This window comes from Cinclus cinclus, chromosome 16 (genome assembly GCF_963662255.1).
Source record: "Cinclus cinclus chromosome 16, bCinCin1.1, whole genome shotgun sequence".
Taxonomy (NCBI): Eukaryota; Metazoa; Chordata; class Aves; order Passeriformes; family Cinclidae; genus Cinclus; species Cinclus cinclus.
In genome coordinates, this window is record NC_085061.1 from 7363492 (window position 1) to 7386972 (window position 23481).

The 23481-nt window shown below is 38.8% G+C and overlaps 1 protein-coding gene across 1 annotated transcript in view; it reads right to left on the reverse strand.

The window, feature by feature from the left end:
• MOSMO (modulator of smoothened) overlaps positions 1-23481 on the reverse strand; it is a 31365-nt gene continuing 7884 nt past the window's right edge. The window contains exons 2-3 of the mRNA XM_062503431.1: positions 10579-10791; positions 1-3901 (exon numbers count right to left, since the gene is read on the reverse strand). Of these exons, the coding sequence (XP_062359415.1) occupies positions 3717-3901; positions 10579-10791 (398 nt within the window). The 3' untranslated portion in view covers positions 1-3716. The remainder of the gene's footprint in view (positions 3902-10578; positions 10792-23481) is intronic.

A 23481-nucleotide genomic window follows, 5' to 3' on the forward strand; every position in this document is an offset into this window, starting at 1 on the left:
TTTATTTTGATAAACTTGCTCAATAACAAAAATACAAGTGAAGAAAATTATGTTCATTTTATACAGTTTGTATTAACATTTGTTCGGAAATCATTAATTGAAAAAATGCTCTAACCAATAGAAAACAACACTCAGTAAAGGCCGGGGGGCGCAGGCGGCGGGCACGGCCTCGAGCCCAGGCAGGACAGCCCGCCTGCAGACACCATTTCCTTCATTACGTTCATCCTTCACAAAGGTTTTAAAGGACAGCTTTCATTTTCCCGTCTGTGTGTGTCGGGGCAAACAGGAACCTACAGTCGTGTTCTGGAGTGGTTAAACGAAGTCTTTGAAACACAGGGACGGCAGAAGGGCCCGGCTCCGGCGGCATCACCTCAGCCAGAGGCCGGGGCTCGGAGTGCGACACACTGCCCGTGCCTCTGGGACACTGGCATCGCTCTCCAGCTGGATTAGCAGCGGAAAAACCACGTTAAATGGTTAGGCTGGTGTGTTCTGGGAAGCACACCCTCCCCAGGTCTGAGCCAAACAGCTTCCAGGTGATTATTTCAGCTGAGCTCAATGATAAGATTTATACAGACAAATTTATTAGTTTTTTTTTCCTTCTGAAAGTATTGTCAGTTTCCAATCTTACGTTTTGTTAGCCAAATAAATGACAAAGTGTGCACAAATTACATTATGATGGGGCATCAAACCTTTGGGAGGATTTAGAAGCAAAAGAATGAATGGAATTTTCTAGTCATGTATGAAATGAGCTGTCCTTCAAAAAGTGAAAAAATAACGGCTGGCAGAATCAGAAAAGTTTATGTAAACACTCAACACAAGTATGGGATTACCTTTGGAGAAGATTCATATGGAAACATTTGCTTCTCATGGACTGAAAAAGTCTACAGATGTTTAAGGATGTTCAATACCAACTTCTGTAGTTCAAAACAAAACCATGTGCAAATAAAACCTATAAATAGTCTTCAGCAGATTTTACAGTGATGCTCTTAGGTATGAAAAGAATGCACACAACTTTAAAACAAAAGTAACAGACATAAGCTTGACAAATGATTGCACCATAAAACAGTGTTTTATATACAGTTTACAAGATATGACTTCCTGCTATAAATTAATACTGTACTATATAGTACTTAGTGACCTTATTAAAAGCAACTGTTGACAGCTGTCTCTTCAATTACTGGGTTGGGTTTTTTCAAATGCATCTGGCCACATCTATTTCTGAACTTGAAATGCTCAAATATTTAATAAATCTATTTGTTAAACCTTTGCTAACATTTAATAATTCATAGCAATAGCACTGGCAGATCAGATCAATTTCCAGTCAGCCAACCACAGTCTGGAAAAGCTCCAAGATAAGTGTTTTTGTTTTGTTTTTAATTATCATTACGATCCATTTATTTAAAGCCTAAATCCTCCACATGATGTTACAATAACTGAAATAACTAAGTTGAAGGGGCGGGAAGAGAAAGAAATCTTAGCAGCTGAGAAATTCTCCCCACCCCCCAGCTGTGTTCCAGTTACAAAAATCTCGAGCTATTTACAAGTGTAACACTTCTGAAAACGTAATTTATAATCCAAGTTTTAGTGAATACTTTATCTTAGGACAGTAGTGATAACACCAAAATTTTGACACATATCAAGCAGCTGAACCCTGCCTGTTCCTCCACCACTATTACTCGGGGCCTCAGACTGCCCATGCAGATAGGCATGGATTAAGACAAAGCCTTAAATTAGGAAGCAAATTATACTGGAACCATGATTTCCAAGTAAGTGCTTGGCTGTATTTACAGATTAGTATACTCTGGAAAAACTTAGTGAACCATAAACACTCCATTCTACCTGTGAATGAGCTGACTGGAAAAATAAAATTACTTAGAAACCATTCCAGTGGCAAGTTTGGTCAAAAATTTCAAAAGAAAATATACATCAACAAATAACCTTTTTTGTATTAAAATACCTTGCGAGGGGGAGAGGGAAGAGATGGAGAAAGGCAAGGACCCACTATGGTCTGAATGGCACAGAGTTTAAAATAATTGTGCAAACTGTGTTATTTTTAAACACTCCACCTTATCTGGTAAGCGTTTATTTTAGAAACTGCTGATTTTATTTTAACATAAATCTCATCCTAAAATGGCTGTCTATTCATTAATGCAGTTCCTCTAGTAAACTCAATGAAACAGTGCTCAAAACAGACAGGTTTTTTTTTTTTTGTTTTCAGAATGAATCTCAGGTAAACTATGTATTAACTGGAAAACAAATACTGATAGTGCAGGCAGCTTCCCTGGAACACCAACTCAGTTGTGAATTAAGATGTCTGTGGATTCAGTGATTTATCCTTGTGTTGAAAAATAAAACTATTTTTAGTGAGGAATATTTACTCCAAATTTGGGTAGCCATTAAATCTACATTTAAAATAACAACTTTAGTAAACAAAACATACATTTTTAATAATTATATTGCTCATTCTTTGGCAAAGATGAATTAAAAAAAAAAACTAAAAATGAAAACAAAATAAAAAGTTAATCCATCTTTGCAGTGGGATAGTGTTTGCATTACTTTAAACATTGCATCTTATATGTGCTAGAGAAATGCTTACCTATGGTAAAATGCTGTGCTTGAACATGTATGAATGCTAATGTAACAATGCAGTAGAAAAAGAGATTTTCTGTACAACAGTTGCTAATAACGTAAATAGTGTCAGTTTCCCAAAATTAGGATTTTAAGGTATGACATGATCTCGCCTTCTACCCTCATATACAAATAAATTACCATAAAAAGAATTTTAGCTTAACTTAAAATTGCACCTAGAAAGGCATGGGATCGTTTGTACCTATTACAAAAAACTGTTAAAATCAAGGGCTGCTACAAAGAATGAGGTAAACTGAAGACTCTCAGCTATGTGGCCTTCAGAAAAATGGCTTTTTTTCTACTGAGTTCTAGTTTTGCACACCACAGTGTTTTGCTAGCAAAGCATTCTGAGTTCTTTTCCAGGAATCATTTGTGTGTATATACATATATATACATATGTGTATATACACACACACACACACATACACACACACTGTATACTGCATCAGCAAAATATATATATATTTATATATATATATTTATATAAATATAAGGACGAAATCCCCCTCTAAAATGTTCCTTAGTATTTCCTAGAGCTTATGGGGGAGCAGGGGATGTATGTGTTTCTGCTGTTACATACATTGAGAGAACATGTTTTGATCTATTGGCTTCTTGGTGCAGTAATGCAAGGTTGATCCACATTGGTGCCAAAGGCTTTGCTCAACAGAAGGAAGATGTAAAACACTAATCTCCTAAACAGCGAGGCCAGCCTCACTTGAATTCCTCTGCAACCCTCTGGTCCACCACAAAGTTTATAAATACTTTGACTTCCAAAGTGTTAGACGTTAAAAACAGGAACAGTCCAGTAACATGGGGTGTTATGCTTCTCAGTGTAAAGCATTCTTCACTAGTTCCTATCACAGTGCAGACCTGACTGCATTGAAGTATGCTCAGGAGATTAGTCAATGTGGTCTGTATTTGGTTATGGGAAAGGCTCTCCTTTTTTCATCCAAAGTGCATAGTGAGAACAAGTCAAAGCATTCCTCTTTTCAGTCAGTGTTTGATAGTATGATTTAGGCATCCTCCTGAGAATGCAATTCTGATGTCTTGCTCTTTTCCAAAATAAAGTCCTGCAGTCCAGACATTCATCAGCCAGGTAAACAAACTTTGCCAGCAAATAGAAGTCCCACTATTGTAAAGAAAATGGATAAGACAAACAGTACATATGAAGACCCAACCACTGTGTTATTGGGTAATTTATACGGTTGACCTCCAACTTCATTGATGTAAAATCCTATTGGAAATATTAGAGCTGCCATACAGAACAGAATCACTGCAAAAAAAAGAAAAAAAAAGAAAAAGACAGTCACTGCTGTGTAAAAGTAAAAAATATTTACCTGTTCACAGAGCACTCCAGAAAAACATGCAAAATATCCTGACTGAAGAGCTGAGATCAGAGCTGAGCCCATAACTTGCTTGAAATTACTCAGTAGGCTTTATGATGCTTTCAAAACATTCCTCATCTACTTCCAAGAAAGACTAAAAGTCCCCAATTTTGACTGTAATTTCAGTTCTACTCACTAGATCATGAACTCTCTTTACAGAATAAAAATTGGTAGATATACTTCTATCACCATCTCAAAGTTCAGTCATTTCTTCTCCAGCTATTTTAGAGTCATTTTGCCCAGTCGAGATAAAGTAACATTCAACACTGAAGAAACTTTTTCTATGATCAGTTGTCTTTTTTCAACTGTAGTTGCCCTCTCCCATTCTTCACACATTCATTTTCAGTAAAAACTTTGCTAAAAATAGAAAACACTGAGATTGTCATTACAGTTTCTTTTAAGATGAAAAGATACCTGTTTCATAATGTTATATGAATGTTTCCTTAGATAATGAAATATCCTTAGAATTTCCCATTGTAATACAATGAAATGAAAGTTTTCCGATTCCGTTTAATTCAAGCTTCTTAGTGAAAAACTAAATTCAGACTCCGTGAACAGAGAGACCAAGCAATGAGGGTTTTTATTTCACTTCAAACTTATGTTTATGTTTTGTTCTTGCAACTGGCTCTGTGTGAAAGTACAAGAAGTACAGAACTGTTAAAGAATTACATTACAGTTTTCACAGGCCTTCAAGTGTCAATAGTGGCCAAGATTCCTCACAGCACATTTCAATACCCTGATCAAATCGAGGAGAGAACATTCAGTGTTGTCTCCTGGATGACAACTTCAGTGTTTCTGTAGCACACCTTTGGAAAAGTAACCCTGTTTAGTTTGGATGTAACTGTGCAGGACTCTACTGTCTCAGTCAAGGGAATGACTTCTGAATATGGCTCTTCTAAGAGGCAAGATATTCTTCACAATAAAAAGGATTCGCTTTTGAACTGGTTTGATTGTATATGCAAGAATATACAATTGGGTTTTTTAATCAAAATAAAACAGAATTTTATCTGATTCTACTAGTTCAGTCAAGTATTAGTGCTTTACTCTTATTTAATTTCTATGTATTTTAGTGTTGTTTCAGACATTATTTACTGTGAGTGGAACACAGCACCACAATACCTACAATTCAACTAAATCTAATTAGATGTGGGGGGGAGAGAGGAGCTGAACCTGCTCTGTTCTCTCACCAGCCCCACAAATCCACACACCAACATCTTCTAACATGAAGCACAACTCACACTGAAGCCTCTCCTAGACCTCAAGCTCTTGCCTATAACCAGGCTACACACAAAAAAAGAAAATTCAAGCCAAGTTACAATGTTCCTGCCTGAACAAAGTGCATCATATGCTGATTTTTTCAGCTTTCTCTAGTTAACACAGGCTGCTGCTTTTAGTTTGTTAGTAAGGGACACAGGTGCTGTGCTTGTCTCCTCTTTCTCTTCCCTACCACTGCAAGGGGGAACCCTGGGGATGCTGATCCTTACTTGAGCCTCCTTATAAGTCAAACAAGCAACATCAAAAAAAACCACTGGCAACAGTAACAGGCATCACCTTAATCACCAGTTCCCCTGCAAGAAGCACTGCAGCTGCTTTTGTGTCCAAAGTATGTGAAATAAAATCAGGAGCTCGCCTGACCCCTTTGGCGTCACCAGAACAAAGTTCCTTGTCTTTACAAATGAGGAAACAATTGGATGGAGTAGCATCAATATTTTTTAATGCAGCTTCACTACTGCTCTTCCTCACTAAATACAGATGCTCCAGTTTATCCAGCTACAGTGCCCATACTAAACTAATTTTTTAATGGACTCAATGTATGTCCAAGATGAACAGTTTACCACATATTTTATATCTTAGTGCACAGGTCTCAGCTTTGAGGTAAAAACACTCATATTCTAGAAGATATTGGGCATGATGAATCTGAATTCAGAGAGTGTCCAAGTAGGACCTGGGCATAAACAAAGAATGTTGCTTTCATAAACCACGATCCACATCAGAACAGCAGCTGCTCCTTGCCTTCCAAAACACATAAAGCAGATTTCACACCACCTTGAGCCAAGAGCAGCCAGCACCAGGATCATTCCTTCGGCTGCCAGTGCCGAGTAGGAAAACCCAGATGTTCCACAGGAGGGGGCTCGTGTCTCACTCACACTGTGCCCTCACCGCCGGGTGTGATTCTTCAAAGGGGAAGGGAAAGGAGCACAGCCAGAAAACATCTGGCAACTGCACAGTTGCCACATTCCTGCTCAGTGCCACCTCTTTATGCCGTCTGTTAGAAATGAACCAAAGACCCAGGCAGCAGACGTTAAGACATTAAACAATGAAGAAAGTTTTAATCTATACGATTATTGGTCCATGTAATTCCACTTTACACAATGTAATCCTTAAAAAAATGCCTCCTTATATTAATTGTATCTCAAACACCTGAGTCCATCTGAGGAAAGCATGGGTATATGTTCCTTGAGCAGATATATGTTAAGCATAGAAGAACTTTCTAGTCTGTATTTGAATGGTAGCTGTCAAAAAACCCAATTAGTTCTTGCAATTCTTTAGCTTGAAATTGTTTTGAGCATCTAATGACAACTACAAAAGAAATCCAGTCTTCAAAAAAGGTTTAGTTTTCAGAGCACTCACTGTACTATCTGCTTGCCTCTGTAGAGACACATAACATAGAAAGCAGCACCTGGTACAAATCTTTGATTATTCAAGAAGCACTTTATTTGCTGGGGAACACCAGAGACAGACATTCACGGGGTAGATACTGTTAGTTAAGGATGTGATTATCCTGCTCCATTTTTACTTGCATTCCAAAAAGCAGTCCATTATTGCTCATGAACTTTTAAATCCTCAGGAAAAAAAACCCAAACCAAATCCAGACTCTCTGGTAACTGCTGGAAAAAAGGTAGAAATACATTTTTTCTGTCTAGCATCTTCTCCCTTGATACATCTCAGAGAACCACCTCATTCAGTAGTAGCAGACACAGAATTAATTCCCTTTCTAGTTGCAGCAGACGGTAAGAGACCTGAATCTGTACGATGTAAACAGATCTTGAGGGAGCTCTGTGAATTCCTGCAATAGCCAAAATTGCAATAACATACATGAGATCACCCATGTGGCCTCCATGGGGAATAAGCTCTGGACATTGTTTCCATTTATGGAATTTAACAGTATCTGTCTGAAGGACCATGGATATGACAACATTTGAGATTTCCACACCTTTACCACATCCTATCTTATCAACTGGAAGACAGAAAACAAGCATCCTGAAAAGGCAAGAGATTCATCTAAAATCTGAAGCAGAGGTAACAAAACAGGAGCAGTGTCAGAGACAAATACCAAAAAATACCAAAACCAGGTCACTTTTTGGCTACCAACTCGTGTCACTGTGTCCCAGGGCATAATTAGTGATAAGATGATACAGAAGCTGGGATGGCAAAAAGCAGTTCTGGTATACAAGCAAAGGAACAGTTGATCAGAGCTTTGCTTGCTACCTACACACAAAGCACAGCTATGGGTTTGTAACACCCTGTTCACTGAAGAATCACACAAAACCTGGGTAGGGCACAGATGAACACCAACAAGGAACCTACTCTCTCCACTACACTGTATGAATGTGAAACACCAGTGGTAATTTTGATGGTATCTATGCCCAGAGTGACAATACCTAACACATGAGTAGGAATACTGATTCCTGAAAGACTCTTCTCTACAAAAAAATGAAGGAAAACCTTCACATTTACCTGTACAAGACCTTTGTCTCTCATGCAGTATGACCTGGAGGACAGCAGTATCTCTCCTCTCCACAAAGCTGTTTGCAGAGACGTCAGAAGGATAAGTTTCTTTGCAGTAAACCCACCAACAACTGGGGAATGAGGCAACTGCTGTGCTTGTAAATACCCTCTGGGGTGTATCCCTTCAGAAGTGTATAGAAGAAAGAGAACTGACAGATTAAACTTCTGTCTTCTTCATGTCTCTTAGCTAAACAAGATAAACAAGACCACTCTCAGCAACAATTCATATTTATAGGTATGCAGATGAAAAAATTTGGCTATAGGTATGTACTTGAAAACACCTGGAGTCATCCAAGATGACAAGATTACAACCAAAAATTCCATGAAAAATATGTTATACAACTATATATAAATTCCAGCATGAACTGGGCAAAAGTGACCTCTTACCAGGCTTTCCTTGCTACTCTCAGAGTTGTAAGGAAAAGGCTGAGCAAAAGGATTCCTTTGCCTCAGGTATTTTACTCCAGACTCTCTTGCATTTGAAGGAACGGAGCTGCCAGTCCCAGAGCTTCCCTTGGAAGCCCCAGTAGACTTCCCTGCCTGCCCAGGATAGCATGTGTTCAGAGAGTTTTGTGAGAAGAAAATCTACTAGAAGCCTGCACAAGCCCACTGAGTACTGAAAGCATTTGCAGATGAGATGTAATATAAATATTAAGTCTTCCCTACACCCTTCTAATGAGTTACATGTTTTTATCGAAACAGCACTGGCGCTTCACAGGCAGGATCTGCTCAGGGTATTCCAAGTTGATTCCACATGGCTGCATTTCCTAACACTAACCTACAAATAAGTTACTAATTTGCTTTGCATCCAACGAACCATGGAAGTCACTCTCAAGAACTTTGTGAAAAATCTGTAATTCTTCCTTCCATTCGCTTCTAATTTTTCAAAAATAATTTTCCTAACAAGTGAGTTCAGAGATAAAATTCCACATCATCTTTGTTAACAGGAATGCAAAGGTCATAGAGTTGTATGTATTGGAGATGAATACCTAAGACATTGAATTTTATAATTTCAGCAACACAGAGATCATATCTTAATAGAATTATGAATAATTCTGATTTGCAAAAGAACAAATTAGTGTGTTTCATTATTAAACATCTCATACCAAGAAGACAAGTACAGAAATAAAAATGTCCTTCTGTACTGAGATGTCTAATAATGAACCTGTTGCAAGTCTGAAGAAATCTCTAGAGAAAAAACCCAAAAACAAAAAAGCTTTAGGGTACCACATTTTTGGCTGAACTAATCATCACGGCTGTAGAAAACTAAAGCTGCAGGGATGTGATGACTTGAGATATTAAAGAAAAATATTGATATCTAGAACTCAAACTCCCCTCTTTACTCAAGAGCTTTGACTCCAGCTCACTGTAAACATTTTAACTTTATACAGCACTTTTATTTTACATCCCCCCCCCATGTATTAGATACACATGAAATATGTACAGATAAACAGGTGCACTCGAAAAATTGGGATGGAATATTCAGTAATACTCAGGTCTGCTATTTTAATCATTCACCAGAAAATAAATGCAAGTCAATCACAATGGATACAGCATTTCAATAGCTCCATTGTCTGCAAGAGCTGCACTATTAATTTAATATGCTGTGTAGCAACGTTGTCAGAAAGATGGCTTTGATTGTTCAAGTGCCTCAGTGAAGTACTTTTGTTGAAGCTGAGCACTTTTTAATATTATTCCCTTCCCAAAAACAAGGTTAAATCTAACTCATATTAGATATCATTAGATGTCACAGAGTTCCATTAAACCTTATTTATGCTCATGTAAACCACAAACTTGCATTTTCTAGTTAGTGTTCACACTACCTTTAGTGGTTTGTCATAATTCAAGTCAATTTAAAAGCCCTCAGGTTTTGAGTTTTTTCATGCTGTCATCCCCACCATTAAGGCACCATTTCACAGTTGGGCTAAGCCTGTAACACACACCAAGAAAAGGAAGTTTGAAAGTTATTCCCCTTGCTCATAATAACTGTTTATTTCTTTGCACTGAAGTAGCCATAGGATATGTTTCCCTGCGTGTAAACACAGCAGGGCTGCTGGAGAAGGCTCAGCTGTGAGCAGTTACACTGGTGCTCATGCAGAGCACAATGGAGGAAGGCAGAAAAGCACTGGTACTCCTCCCTCTGGCTAAAGCACGGCTGCAGGTCACTTGTGGAAGCAGAAGTCTTGGTGCTGTGAAGCACAGCAGATGCTCTGCAGTGGGCAATCCTCCTGCATAGCCAATTAGGATGCAGACATTCTGAATAAAGCAGCTGCTGTGAGCATGAAGCAGAACTGAACCAGCCTCAACCCGAAGGAGGTATTCACAAGACACTTGAGTAAGGGACAGGTTACCTCAGGTGTACCAACTGACAACTCTTCTGCCTTGGAGAGGGAATTTTCAGTAATTGCAAGCCACTATAATTATGTCCTGGATATATGGGAGTGGGGAAGTATGAAATACTACAGCCACTCAAGTCAGGACTGACCTCTCCTATCCCTGCTCATTTTCTTAGGTCAATTGATGGCACTGCCCAAGGAAGGTAAAGGGGTCAGGCCTTACTTTCACACCATTATTCCCTCTCAATTACAGTCACTTAAGATACCAACCCCTTTACTTCTGAAGACTTATTTTTCCCTCAGATGTGGTATTCAAAGAGAAGGAATGTTTTGCATAGCAGAAGCCCTAAGCACTTGCTCCTTTCCAAAACTATGGTGTTATTTCAGACTCCACCAGTTTACCCTGCATACAGGTCAACTGTGCAGTTGAGGTCACTTACTTCCAGTGAAAGCTATCCAGCGGGCATATTTAGTAGCTTCTCTTCGCCAGTGGGAAGCCACCAGCAAACCACATGTGACAGTTAGTGAAATGATTCCCATTATGATGAAAAATAACGTAGTGACCCACTCGGGAGGCAGCCGTGGAGGAATACAGGTCCTGTCACGTCCATGGATGGTTTGACACTGTCGCACAAGGCCAACTGTGAGAGCACCTGAAAATACATAGCAGAGAGGCAAGTAAACTTTCAAAATCCTCTCTGAGGGGCGCTCCATTGCAAACCACAGCTCAGAACTGCCCCAAAGTAAGGGTTCTTTCTTTGATGAACCTTAGTAAGCCTTTCAAACACAGAGGAAGGGGGGCATGCTATAAACATCTCTCTTCATGTTCCTTCATCACACGCTTGCACAAGCTGAAGTGAGATGACTGCAAGCTCTATCTGGTTCCTGAGTGGCAATCAAGTTCTAATCAAAGGGATAAAGCACTCGTAATAAAGCCTGCCAATATCTGCTAATGTGATAGCTGACTTGCTTAGAGGATCACTCCCTCATCTGTGCAAGATGAAGTACTTTTACAGTCCAACAAAACAAGTTGTAGACCCCCTAAAATGCCTTTAACTGTCTAATATCTTTTTCCCTTGTCTATAAATATGGCTTTAAGCTTCTGACTCTTGCAGCAGAAACTGCATTTGATTAATGTATGATTTTAAAAACACTAAAAAGCCCCCACTTCTTGACAGTAACTCATTAAAAAGTCCCTCCATGCAAGACTGATCAATCCTTTTGATTACTAACAAGAGTTGCTGCACACAGAAACTGGGATATCTACACAAAAGATCTATCAAAAAGGTCCTAGAAAAAGGATAAGATTGGTACAGGAACCATAAAGATTTAACAAAAATGGTGTTTCTTCTGTTTAGTAATAATAAAAATAAAATTATTTTAAATCCAAGTAATTGCTTTTGAGACTCATAAAGAAGCTTTTAGTGAGCTTTAATAATGAAGGTATCTTTCTAACCCAAATTTAACAAGCAAGATTAAGATCCATTTCTTCCAGTGTCTCTTAAATATTAAGTTCTAGATTTCTCAATTTTGTCCTTTCTTCTGAACTGTTATCCTAAATAATCACAATTATCCTTTATCTACATTAGGAGCAAAACCTAAGAGTGGACAGCACCAGAGTCAACATCTTTTTCCACAAATTACTTCAAGTAAATAGTGTTTCAGTTGACCTGTTTCAAATAAAAAAAGTGGACAACTTAGACATAATTACAGTAAGACTGGGAAGCTTAGGTTTAGCATGCCTTTGGAGGGAGAAACATCTGTCATACTTTCTGGCCTCTTTTTTGGGGAAAGAAAAAGCATAAAACAAAGGAGAAAGCCAATAGTCAAAAGAGTAACCAGTCCTAGCATGCACCTTCTGGCACCCTGGAGCCAATTTGTACAGATTTTCTCTGCTCACACCTCAGCAATGACTACCAGCACAATCAGCTTCTGAGCTTGGAATTGCTGGGGTAGGAGGCAGAATATTATGTTTTATTAGATAGTTAGAGTTTTATTAAATGTACTGCTTCATATCCCAGGGGATGAGAAAAACCAAATATGAAACCATTACTGAATCAGTTTTGTTGAAATAATCTTCCAACATTTGTTTAGACTACAAAATTTCAGTCTTATTCAGATATATCCTTTTAATTGTACATCCATCGACTGAAAGGTTCAGGGATGAATTTCCAGCTAAAACCTGGACTACTACAAAACAATAAAGTTGGCATTTTCTACTCCAGATACACAGCATCACACCATTGCTGTGCACCAGGATCACACAAACCTGAGCCAGGGTTACACAAGCAATCCTGCCCAGCTCCACGCCTGCACAGTACAGTTTTATATGAATTGCTTCTCTCCCATAACTTGCAATGTTTTCAATGCACATCAGCTGCTGGAGCAGAGGGGAGATGTGCCTGTGTCCTTAAAAGTCAAGCTCCCTGGAACACACACACACTGCAGAACTTCATACAAAACACTGAGCAGTTTCCTGTAGTTTGGGGATAAAGAGGCTATTCACTGCAGCATCACAGAACAGGAAATTAATCCCAATCACTCTGCAACACCAGGATTTAACAACAATTTTACTATCCTTACAGCAGAAGTCAGTTTGTTCTAAACTGCAATTCCAATCAAAGAATGACTTCATAAAAATGACATCATGCACTCTATATATGTTTTCTGAATTCAAAGATCTCCCCAGACTTCAGTGGCAATAATTTAGTGCATTTTTAACTTTGGAAAAAGCAGCAGTGATAAGAGTCACTCTGCTGAACTTGGTTCCTTTTTGTGTCTTAACTGAAACTGAAAAACAGCTGCTGTAGATGAGCATGTATTAGAGAGAGACAACTATTTCATTTTGTAGATAAAATTCGTAGTTTATATTAAAGATATTTTTCAACTAACAAGAGCACATTTAACATGTCAGATTCAGAGAGAACCAAAGCTAAGCCCAGAAGTGCCACATCTAAAGGAAACAGAAGAAAACTCCATCTTGAGCTATTATTTTTAATGCAATTTCTCTTACTGTCAACATCTTCTACTCCAAAAGGTGATTAAAAAAAAAAAAACCAACCCAAATCAAAAAACCCAGAACTGAAAATGAAGAAAATGAGAAAAAAAACCTCTGAATTGTGAGTACCACAGTAACATTCCTTCTTAATACACATGGATAGGTGCAAGAAACTATTTAGAAGATGGCTTCCTAAACATCACTTCAGGTGCCCAAGTGTATTGTTTCACTCTGGTGGGTTTTTTTTTTTTAATCAGAGTTTTAAAGTGTCAGCAATTAAATTTCAGAATCTAACATTTTTGAGGAAATATACTGAGCTTTACGGTTAAGATCTTTCTAGTACATACACAGTATTTCTTCTTAACTCAGCTTTATGTATGACAAATCTGAAGTAGATATATTCCATATTTAAGGTTTTGAACCTTGAGTGTGCAGCCCCTAGGGAGCCAAATGGAGGGCAAGAGGTCTGTGAACCATTTCTGAAGGTTTCACAAAGGTAACTGGAAAATCAACCTCATTATGCGCTCATAAATTCAGTTAAAGCTCAAGTTGACTACAGAGGAATACCTCAGTTGTGTGCATAAACTGGGCACAAGGAAATGAAACCTCAGGGCTCATCCCACAGTGACAAATCTGTTGAATTCAGACTTCAAAAGAAGTCTCTGGTGTGGAAAAACAGTATTCATTTGCCATGAAATTCAAAAGAAGAAAGTGTTTATACATTATTTTGTATGTTATTTTATTCTGTTGGTCCCATTCTGAAGCAATCAAGCAGTTTCCAGGGAGCTGCAAACAAACTTGTTACAGAAAATCTTGTTTCCCCTTATCTAGTCTATCACTGAAAAGAGGGAGAGAGATATGAAATTGCAGAGAGTCCTTCTGCCTGTGGTTAAAGAACAGCTCAACAGCCCATCTCAAACCAATCACCAAGGTCCATCGAGATCAGTAAGTAAAAGGTTTTAAAATCACCCTCTCAGAACTACTTCAGCATAATTGCTGAAAACCTAAGTGCCTAACACAGTATGGAACAAACAGCACAGCTAATGCCAGTAGATTAGGCAGCTGAAAGATGGATCCAGCACTAAACATTTGCAGTGGAGTAAACACAGCTGCCCACCCACCTCCACCTGCCTGCACAGCTCAGCCCTTGGGAGCCACAGTGACAACCCCGAGGTGCAGGGGCTGCTCCCCTGCTCTCACCTGCCTCTGTCCCCAAAGCTTTCAAGACTGGCATTATTCAGGCCAGCACAGCTAGAGCAGGAGGTGATTAGGATAGATATACTAATTACTAAAACTGAAATTCAACCTTTATCAAATCAGAGAATGCTGCACTGAGTAAATGGCCCTTACTGAAGTGGTCCTTAGTCTTTTCCAGTAAATCTATTCCCTGAATGGCCAAAGCATTTTTAACACATGAAAAAACTTCTCAGTAATAACAACCTGTATATAACCAGGGCTCCAGTTAATTTCAGAGAAAGATTTTGTTATCATCCAACTCCTCAAAACCACCAGTACTGCTCATTTTTCAACACTGCGTATTTTTTACTAGAATCAATGACAAAAAGACTCTTCAACAAATACACCAACACTGGGGAGCATCACCTCTTTAACAATTAAGTTTCACAAAACCATTGAGGAAAAGAGGGGCAAAGATACCAAACCAAGGAGAGGCAAGCCCTCATTTTCCCCCGGTGCAGATGTGCAGCTGCCAGGGAGCCGACCCCCAAGTCCCACTCCAGCCCCGGGGTGCTCTGCCATCCCTCTCCTGTTTCCCTGGTAACTACAGAGCCACCAAGGAGGAATCACACTCTACAGAGAGAAACAAAGATTGCTGCAGCCCTTTAACTCCCCCTCCTCTACATCACTTCTGAATTATTAAAAGTGGCACAGCAATAACACGGCTGGAAAGCAGCAGCACAGTAATGGCCACTCAGATGTTCACTGTTATCTGAGTGCCAGGACACGTGGGATCAAGTGTGACAGATGGACACAGGAAAGGTGCCACTGCCAAGGAGGAGCTTACCACAGCACAAGAAACAACTAATATGGTAAAAGCAAGATGCAGTGAATGAGGTGGGGCTCTAATGTTAAAAGGTCCTAGAGCTCAGCAGCTATGCTGGCACACGAACCTCCAAGGCACAAACCCTCAGAACTGCTCTTGCTCAGCCTGGGGTACCTGCTCCTCCTCCACACTCCCCTACTGTCCCAACTTGAAAATGAGTTTAGACTTTTCCATCATTTTAGACAAAATGCCCTTTCTTGAGTTTAAATGCATCTGCAACCCCTTATACTCTTTGACAATAGCTTCCTTGCTTCTACCTCCCATAATCAACCACATTCTTAGCAAAATACTCAATACTAACATTAAATAAGTATTATGGACCAATATGCCTTGTGAGGGGATTAAAACATGGAACTGCCCCCAGAGAACCACCTGCTCTCCCTCCCTCATTGTCCTGATGAGATGGGGTGGTGCTGCTGGAAATGCCAGTTGTGACTGGCAGAGTCTGAGAGTTTCTGCTCAAAGGAGATACTTTTCTTTAGTGCACTGTGGATTTGTTAAACTGTATTTGCTAAGTGAAAAGCACAGTTTTGAGGTTTCTCGATGAGCTGCTGCTGACATAAATCTTATTGCACTTCCAGTGTGGCAAGGACACTGCTATGTTTTATGTTTTAGTAATGAGCACAGTACATGGAGCTGTACATTTGGGCACACTAAAACATTCATTGCTGCTGCTTAGGTAACAGCCACATGCCAGGGAATGACACATGTGTATAAGTTAAGGGCAGATCAGCTAAGTCATTCCCTGTAACTCTCACTGGGCCACGGACAAGACAGCTTGGTTTTGGAAAATTTCTAAGTTCTATTCAGCTGATAAACTTGAATGGGAAAAAGTGTAGGTCAACTTAAGAGGAAGAGGCTCCAGCAATGAGCAGAGCTGTAGCTTGTTGCCAATCCAAGTGGAAACTTGAAAGGCCTAAAGAAAACACAGTGATTTGGTCATGGCAGACTAATTCTATGCACCAGTGTTAAGGATTACCATCAAGTTGGCATTGGCCAGCTTGCCTTAAACATGTTTGCTGCTCCTTGCCTGCAACCAAGCTCTCTGACAGAAGACTGCTTTCAATGTGAGCACAGTGTAGCTGACGAATTTCGGAGAGGACAAACAACACAACATGGAAAGAATAGTTCCAATGCACCTACCCAAACAGGAAACAAAGAGGAAGGATTTCCAAGAAAATGATTCTCAAAGTCATCAAAATAATTTGGCAGTTGAAGTGGGATGTTTCCCATTCTTACATATGGAATTATTTTCCTGTAACAGGCACTTTAAGTGATGTTGCTATACAAAGGGGGAAGAGAAAATTACTTCTTTAGGTTTATTTGTATGTGTTTTGTTTAGGGCAAAATGTCTATGAATTCTATAGTCTAAGCAGTAGTTCCTTGGAAACAGAGGGCTCTTCATTCTGCCTGTCCCAAAATCCAGGGAACTGAAAGTACTGATCATTCCCTACCATGTTCTTGAAATTACTCCATACAGTTAATTCTACTTATTCCAGTGCAAAACTCTATTAGAAATCAGGCCCTGTACCCTCTTATGAGATTAGCCATGCTCAGAATAAGCAATGCAGAAGGTTAGGGGAAAAGTTATGCCTTTGCAGGATAAGCACCACCTCAGGTGTGAAGGGGTTAATATAACAGCATCCTGCTGGTTTGCAAAACCGAGGAGGAAAAAAGAACTAACAACGCTGGGGAAGAGCACCAGATACTGTATGGCAAGGCCCATGTTGTGAGAGTCAAACAGAATCATGGGGTGTCTGGATGTCAGGTCCCACTGAACAAAGTCCACAGGCACAGCTCATAGAATTGCTCTGTATCTACAACTGTCCACAGTTACAGCCTTGTAAATTATAGTCCTCATCTCAGTTTTCAACCTTGACCCACTAAAGCAATTCTTAAAAGTTTACAGTCTCAAATAGCATCATATCAGAGCATTTTTTAAAACAGCACATACACATGATTAACTACAACTAAGTAACTATAAGCAAGCTGAACACCCTGTCTTTCACATTTGTGCTTCAGTCATTGTAGGACAACACAGTAACTGAGTTATACCTAGATAGGTATAAAGGGTATATAAAAGAATCAAAAGATAATAATCAACTGCAGTCTCTAATCAAGTATGAGAATACGTCTGGTACAGACATTCTTACAAAACAATTAATTCTTACAAAAACAATTAATTATTTTTTGAGGAATGGAGGTAGTTCTGAGTAGATGCTCTTTAGCACTTATGCTGCAAGAATAACTTTGAGGTTACCATGCAAGTACAGTATTCAGGATGTAGCAGAACAGATTGATTCTTTCACTGTGGATGTTCCAGTACGCTGTTCAGGTAGTAGATTAACAGGAAACCAAGACTCATTAAAATAAGATTTATGAATGTTAAAGGATGATCTACAGGAAGGCTGAAAAGAATAACAGAGGTTCAGCTGCAAAGGCACAGATCATAGAATAGTTCAAAACAAACAGATTATAAATTATCTTTCCTGCCTTTTGCCTGCCAAATCTTATGCTTCTGGCCTTCACTCCAATTTGTCTCTCAAAACATCTAATAGGTATCATAACCCTGAGAAAAATAGCTTTGGAGTTTCTCACTTTGAAGAAGGCCAGATGCAAGATCAATTCATACACCCACTGGATTTCTATTGGTATGAAGCAAACAGATAAAAAATATTTATACAATGTTAAAAAGTCAGTTTTTATAAAGACATAGATTTAACTTGTCATGTTCCTGCTATATCTAGAGGGCGTCTTTCAGGAACCTTGATGTAAGAGTCCTTGTTGTAAGAGTCCTTCTAAGATTGTATTATACAATCTGTTATTTCTTTTCTACTCCATTTATCCCCTTCTCTCAAAGCTGATGCTCTCTTCCTTTCAAACCACGTTTGAAATACATCATCCTTCTTGCTCTAGAAATGTAAAGGATGTTTACTTGCTTCAGGAACAAAGTATTCTTAAAAATACTCATACAGGTGAGGTAGTATCTCTGGCTTCAAGCACAACTTATGTTAGCTATGAGGAACCTACCACTTTAATTATATTTAACAACCTAATTTCCAGAAAATGAACTTATTAGGTACCATTTTTGGCACTTCTTAGAAATATTACTGACTTTTAAAGAGGAGAATTCCAAATTGTGAAGTCTAAAGTCAATGTCAAAAGAGTTGTGGCAGCAGGCACAAAAGCCTGTCTTGCTGCTGAATAACATCTGGTGCCAAGTTGCCTCAAAATTTTTGAATTCTGTGTTTGTATCATGCCTAATGCAAACCAAATATCCCCTCCACAAAACCCACAGTATTCTCCCTCCCTTTTTCTTTTGCAAAGAGAAAAGAAAAATCAGGGGCCATCTATTGGGAAAGACTTACACATATTAGAAGAGTTTATTACTACATATGACAATCATTATGATGCATTAATTCTAAGAGATGCCTAAATTGCAGGCATTTGGACCAATAAAAAGTGAGTTTATTTCTGAATTCTAGTAACTTCCAGTGCCCTGCTGCTTGTGTACTGAGTTTACTTAATGTTTTTTTTATTTTTTACACCCCTCTTTTATTTTTTTCTTTTTAATTTTTTTTTTTTTTGAGATGGACCACCAGACTCTCTAAGAGCTACCTTCAGGCACTAATGCAGGAACAACTCTCCTGACACAACAAAGGCTGTGTGTTCTCATATCAGAGCCAAGAAATCTGCCTGTGCTGAAGGTATTCTTTCCTTCAGAAGAAGGTATTCATTCCTCCTTCAGAAGACAGCATTAATTAAATGTTGGTTAAAAGGATCTCTAATAAGCTGCATCCTTCTGGTTATTTATTTTCTAACATTATAAGCATTTTAACAATGGAACAGTTTTGTCAGTGACTAGAATCTTTACAGTTTCTGAAGTGGCAAGGGCCTGGGAAAAAAGAGAGAACTTTACTAAAATAAGAAAGCAATGTTTTATTTAGTTTAAAACACAAACAAAGGATCCAGTTATTTTCATTTTTCCTTCAACCAAAGTAGAGCTACGCAAAATTGACAGAATTCACTGACTTAAAAAAAAAAGAGAGATCAAAGGCAGTGTCAATATTTAAGTGATTTTTGGAGTCAGCCACACCATTTTATGCCATATGTTCAGCTGAAAGCCACAAGCTCTGACACCCACAGCTGTTCTGCCATTTAACATCTGATGAGCTTGTGTTCTTTTTAACAGTTAGTTATATTTGGCTTCAGACAGAGCTCTAAAATGATACCTCTTTATTCAATACACCACACGACCCTACCTCAGCCTTCTCAGAAGTGCTCAGCACCTACAACTGTATGGGTGATGTGCAGGTCTCTGAGGCTGCATCACCAACAGGAGCCAGTGACATGAGGTGGACAGGCTGGGACAGTAATGGCAGCACCAGGGCTTGCCATGTGGTACCACACAACCAGAACACAGACATTCAGTGCAGTAGATCATCTTCCACACAGGTCTCTTATAAGATGGTCTGCTCACAGGCTGGCAGTAACTGGACTTCAGAGCCCTCAATTTTTAACTCCTACATATCCAAAAGCATCATTTCCCCAAGTTAGCTAAGTTACAAACTTATTAGATATGCTCAAGCAGATAAGGATGGATACATCAAAATTGTCAAACCACACCAACTAAAGTACCCTATTGCTCTCCCTCTTTTTATTCATGGAGAGAAAATAAGTATCAACGTTTGTGGTTACAGCCTAAAGTAATTTCTCTAAGGTAGTGACAAAGGCCTTCAATGTAAGGGGAAACTTCAGGTCCTGGCTCTGACTTCAAGATTATTTGTGCATTTTAACAAATTAAATTCATGAGGAATAAGGATCATCTTCCTCTGTCTGTTGTGCTTTGCACTGATCTCGGCTTGCATCAGGCATGCTCCAAGGACACCCACTGATCTGGCTCCTCCAGGGCCTCATGAATCACCCAGTGGTGAAGGTGAAAAGAGAAGTGTTGAAATGCATTTTGGCATTTATATGGTTAGAAACACATCTGCAAAGTCTCAGTGTCTGTTCTGCAGACGCTCAGCCTAAATACACCTTATAACCCTCAATGTTTGCCTACATCTGAGCATAACTTTCTCTCAGTCTACTAATGACAGAATATTTTAAACCCAGATTACCTGAAAGTACAACAAACAGACTACACTAAATAAAGAACAAAACACTTAAACCCCAAACCAAGTGTACTAACAATTGTGGCAGTTTCTTTACATCACATAACTGCTGGCAGGACTGTATTTATAGCAATGAGGACATGAGAAGGGAGATTTGCAGGTAGATGTAATCCTTCATTAAAACCACAAGAAAAACTGGAAAGATTAAGCACATTTCAGATCCTGCACACTTCTTTCCTTGAACACACAGATTACCACCACTGTACTTGCTGGGGATAAACAAGAGGCTGTCTTTGTCTACTAGAATTGCTTTTCTCATAAGGCAATTTTATCAACTGAAAAACAGCACCTATTTGTCCAAAGAATGTATTTCATTGCAAGTAGAATAATATTTCAAGTAAAATAAAACTTAACCTTAGTTTTTATTCCTAAAGGTGTTTTTTAACTGCTGCCAAATCTATGTATGACATGTTTGTAACAACTGGGAATACAGGTTAAACTGCACTTCAAATAGGGATTAGGTAAAGAGCCAAGATTTTATTACCTATAAGAAACATTTTGTGTGCTGAAAGAAAGACTGAGATATAGCTTAACCACATACAAGTTGTCCTTCAGGATTTCTGGCACACATTTTTCTGGCTAATTTGCATTTTATGCCCCCACCAATATGAAAGGCAAACTGGAAAATAAACCAAACCAAACCCCAACCTTCTTCTGCAGTAATAATTCTCAAATTTAGGCATTTACTTGCTGTTCACATCACAACAAAAAACATTAAAAACAAAGAAGAACAGGAATAAAGGAAGCATATTCAGGATTTATCCTGAAGTACATATTTTCTTATTGCTTTTGCTAGGGCAAGTCCTTGCTTTAGAAGCCTGCACAATTTAAGCCTGAAATATTGAGGCAATTAACAGGTGCTGTCTGTGTGGTGATAACACTTTCTCCCTTATCACAAATTGACATCTACAAAAATAGACTGTAAGAGTCTGGAGAGAGCTCTCTCTTTTTTTTTTTTTTTTGTTTTTAACTAGTATAAGAGAAGACAGACCGTTCCTGAACAGTTAAATCTGCACTTCAGTGAAGTGAAATACCATTTTATTGAAACAGCAAGGCTCAGTCCTTTCTGAGCAAGGAGGACTGCTCTTGAAAAAAAACCAAATGTTATATAGTGCTCCAAAGAATGTATCTGTTAACAGATGTTTATACAGTTGTTATATTGACATTCTGAAACAGATTCACTCTAATTTTAGATTTTATATAAACAACTAAGAGATTCCCTGTTCTTACCAGCAACTTCATCTTACTGTACATCTACTTACAGAGAACATTTACTTCAGATTACATTAGGCATAAGTCAACAGACTTCTGTTTGTGAAACAGCAACTGCTATTTCCATTTTTCCAAAACCACCATTTTTCATGCATTAAGCTTCAGGGTGCTTCTTGAAATTGCTGAGCGACCCAGTAATATTCCACTGAAAGAATTTATGGGAGCAAACTGGAAATTCCTGGCCTTTCACTCTCTTCAGGTTTCCTGTACAATCTTGTTGCATAGTTTTAAAATTGAATTAAGTGTGGGTTTAAAAAACAAAGTGAAACATGCTTCTTCCCATGAGTTTCTATGATGGAGAGCACATCATTAACACATGAATTTAGGTGCACAATTCGTTTCAGAATGCAATTCAACCTAAGGAAAATAAAGTTCTTTCTTCACCCTTGTGACTTCTCTTCCCCCACAGCATGGAATGCCTACAATGCTCCTCACATCAACAGGCACTTTCTCCTCTACAAGAAAAGAAATCAGATTCTTCCACTGTTGCAGTTCTGGGAGCTGACACTTCCACTGACCGTGGGAATATTGCAGGATTACTGTCTATGAGAAAAGATAGCTCTCATTGCTCAATTCAGAGTATTTCTATTTTGTATAGAGAAGACCGAATATATCAAACCACATTTTCAAGTCAAACAAGTTACTCACTGTACAAAAGTCATCCTTCAGGTAATTTGAAGCCCATGACAACCCTTTATGGGTTTTCTTCACTTGATTTTGGTACAAAGACATTACAATTAGAGGTTGTTAATGTTTGATACATTAAGCTTACACTGATGAAGTCACAGATGAAACCATTCCCCCTTATCTGTACATTTGTCATGCTTACCAATGAAGACAGGTTCCCTCTCATTTCTGTGTATACAAAGACTTTATTGCAGAAATGAGTATATATGCCATCAATTTGAGAAAAGTAAAAAGAATCTAAGTTCAAAGCAGTTCTTCTGAAGTATTCACAGCAAAGCAGTTCTGAGGTACATTGATTGATCAGTTGTCCTGTTCTGATCCCACACCTATTCCTTAAAATACAACTAAACTACATTGCTGCCAATAGCAGAAAGTAGTCACTGCAAGAGGAGTGGAAACCAAGCAAGAACCTGGGCAAAAGAAAGGAAAGCCCAGGAATAAGAACTACAAGAATACAAATTGGGAAGCTGCCATCACAATGAGCACTACAGAAATAACCTACCTGACTTGACTGTCCATGAACACTGTCATTTGATTAATAAATTCTTGGATGTACCAAGCTCAGAGACAGTCCAGCCCTCTTAATGCAGTGTGCAAACAATGGCACGAAGAATTACTCACCATCAAGTAAGTTCAAGGCCTAATGTGAAGTGTCTTCAACTGGACAAGTATTTAAACATCCAAGCAGGGTAGTAATCACTACACCTCGAGAGACTATCATCCTTAATGATCCCAAAGTGCTTTGAAATTTATGGCACAGAACTGCAGCTACCATGAGGTTTTTGGGTAGCAGCCAACTGTTGCCTATTGCACTGTGCTGTGCTGGCATTGAATGGTGCAGTGAATCACTGGGAGGCTTTTGATGCCCTCACAAGGGAGCATTTTAGATCATCCCAAGGACCCAGATGTAACAGACTGAGTATGTTTTGCTCAAGACAGGAACCAAGTTCTACACACTCTGTGAATTTTGAACCTCACACTCTTAGCAGCAAGTATTTCCTACTGGATTAGCCCATCCCACAGAAAAATCACCACAATCACATGTTTCCTAGGGTACCCAAGAGAGACCAAACTCTTGTCATCAACTTGACTTACAAAATTTAAAATACGTATACAAGGCAATACATCAGACAGGAAATAAAATGTATCA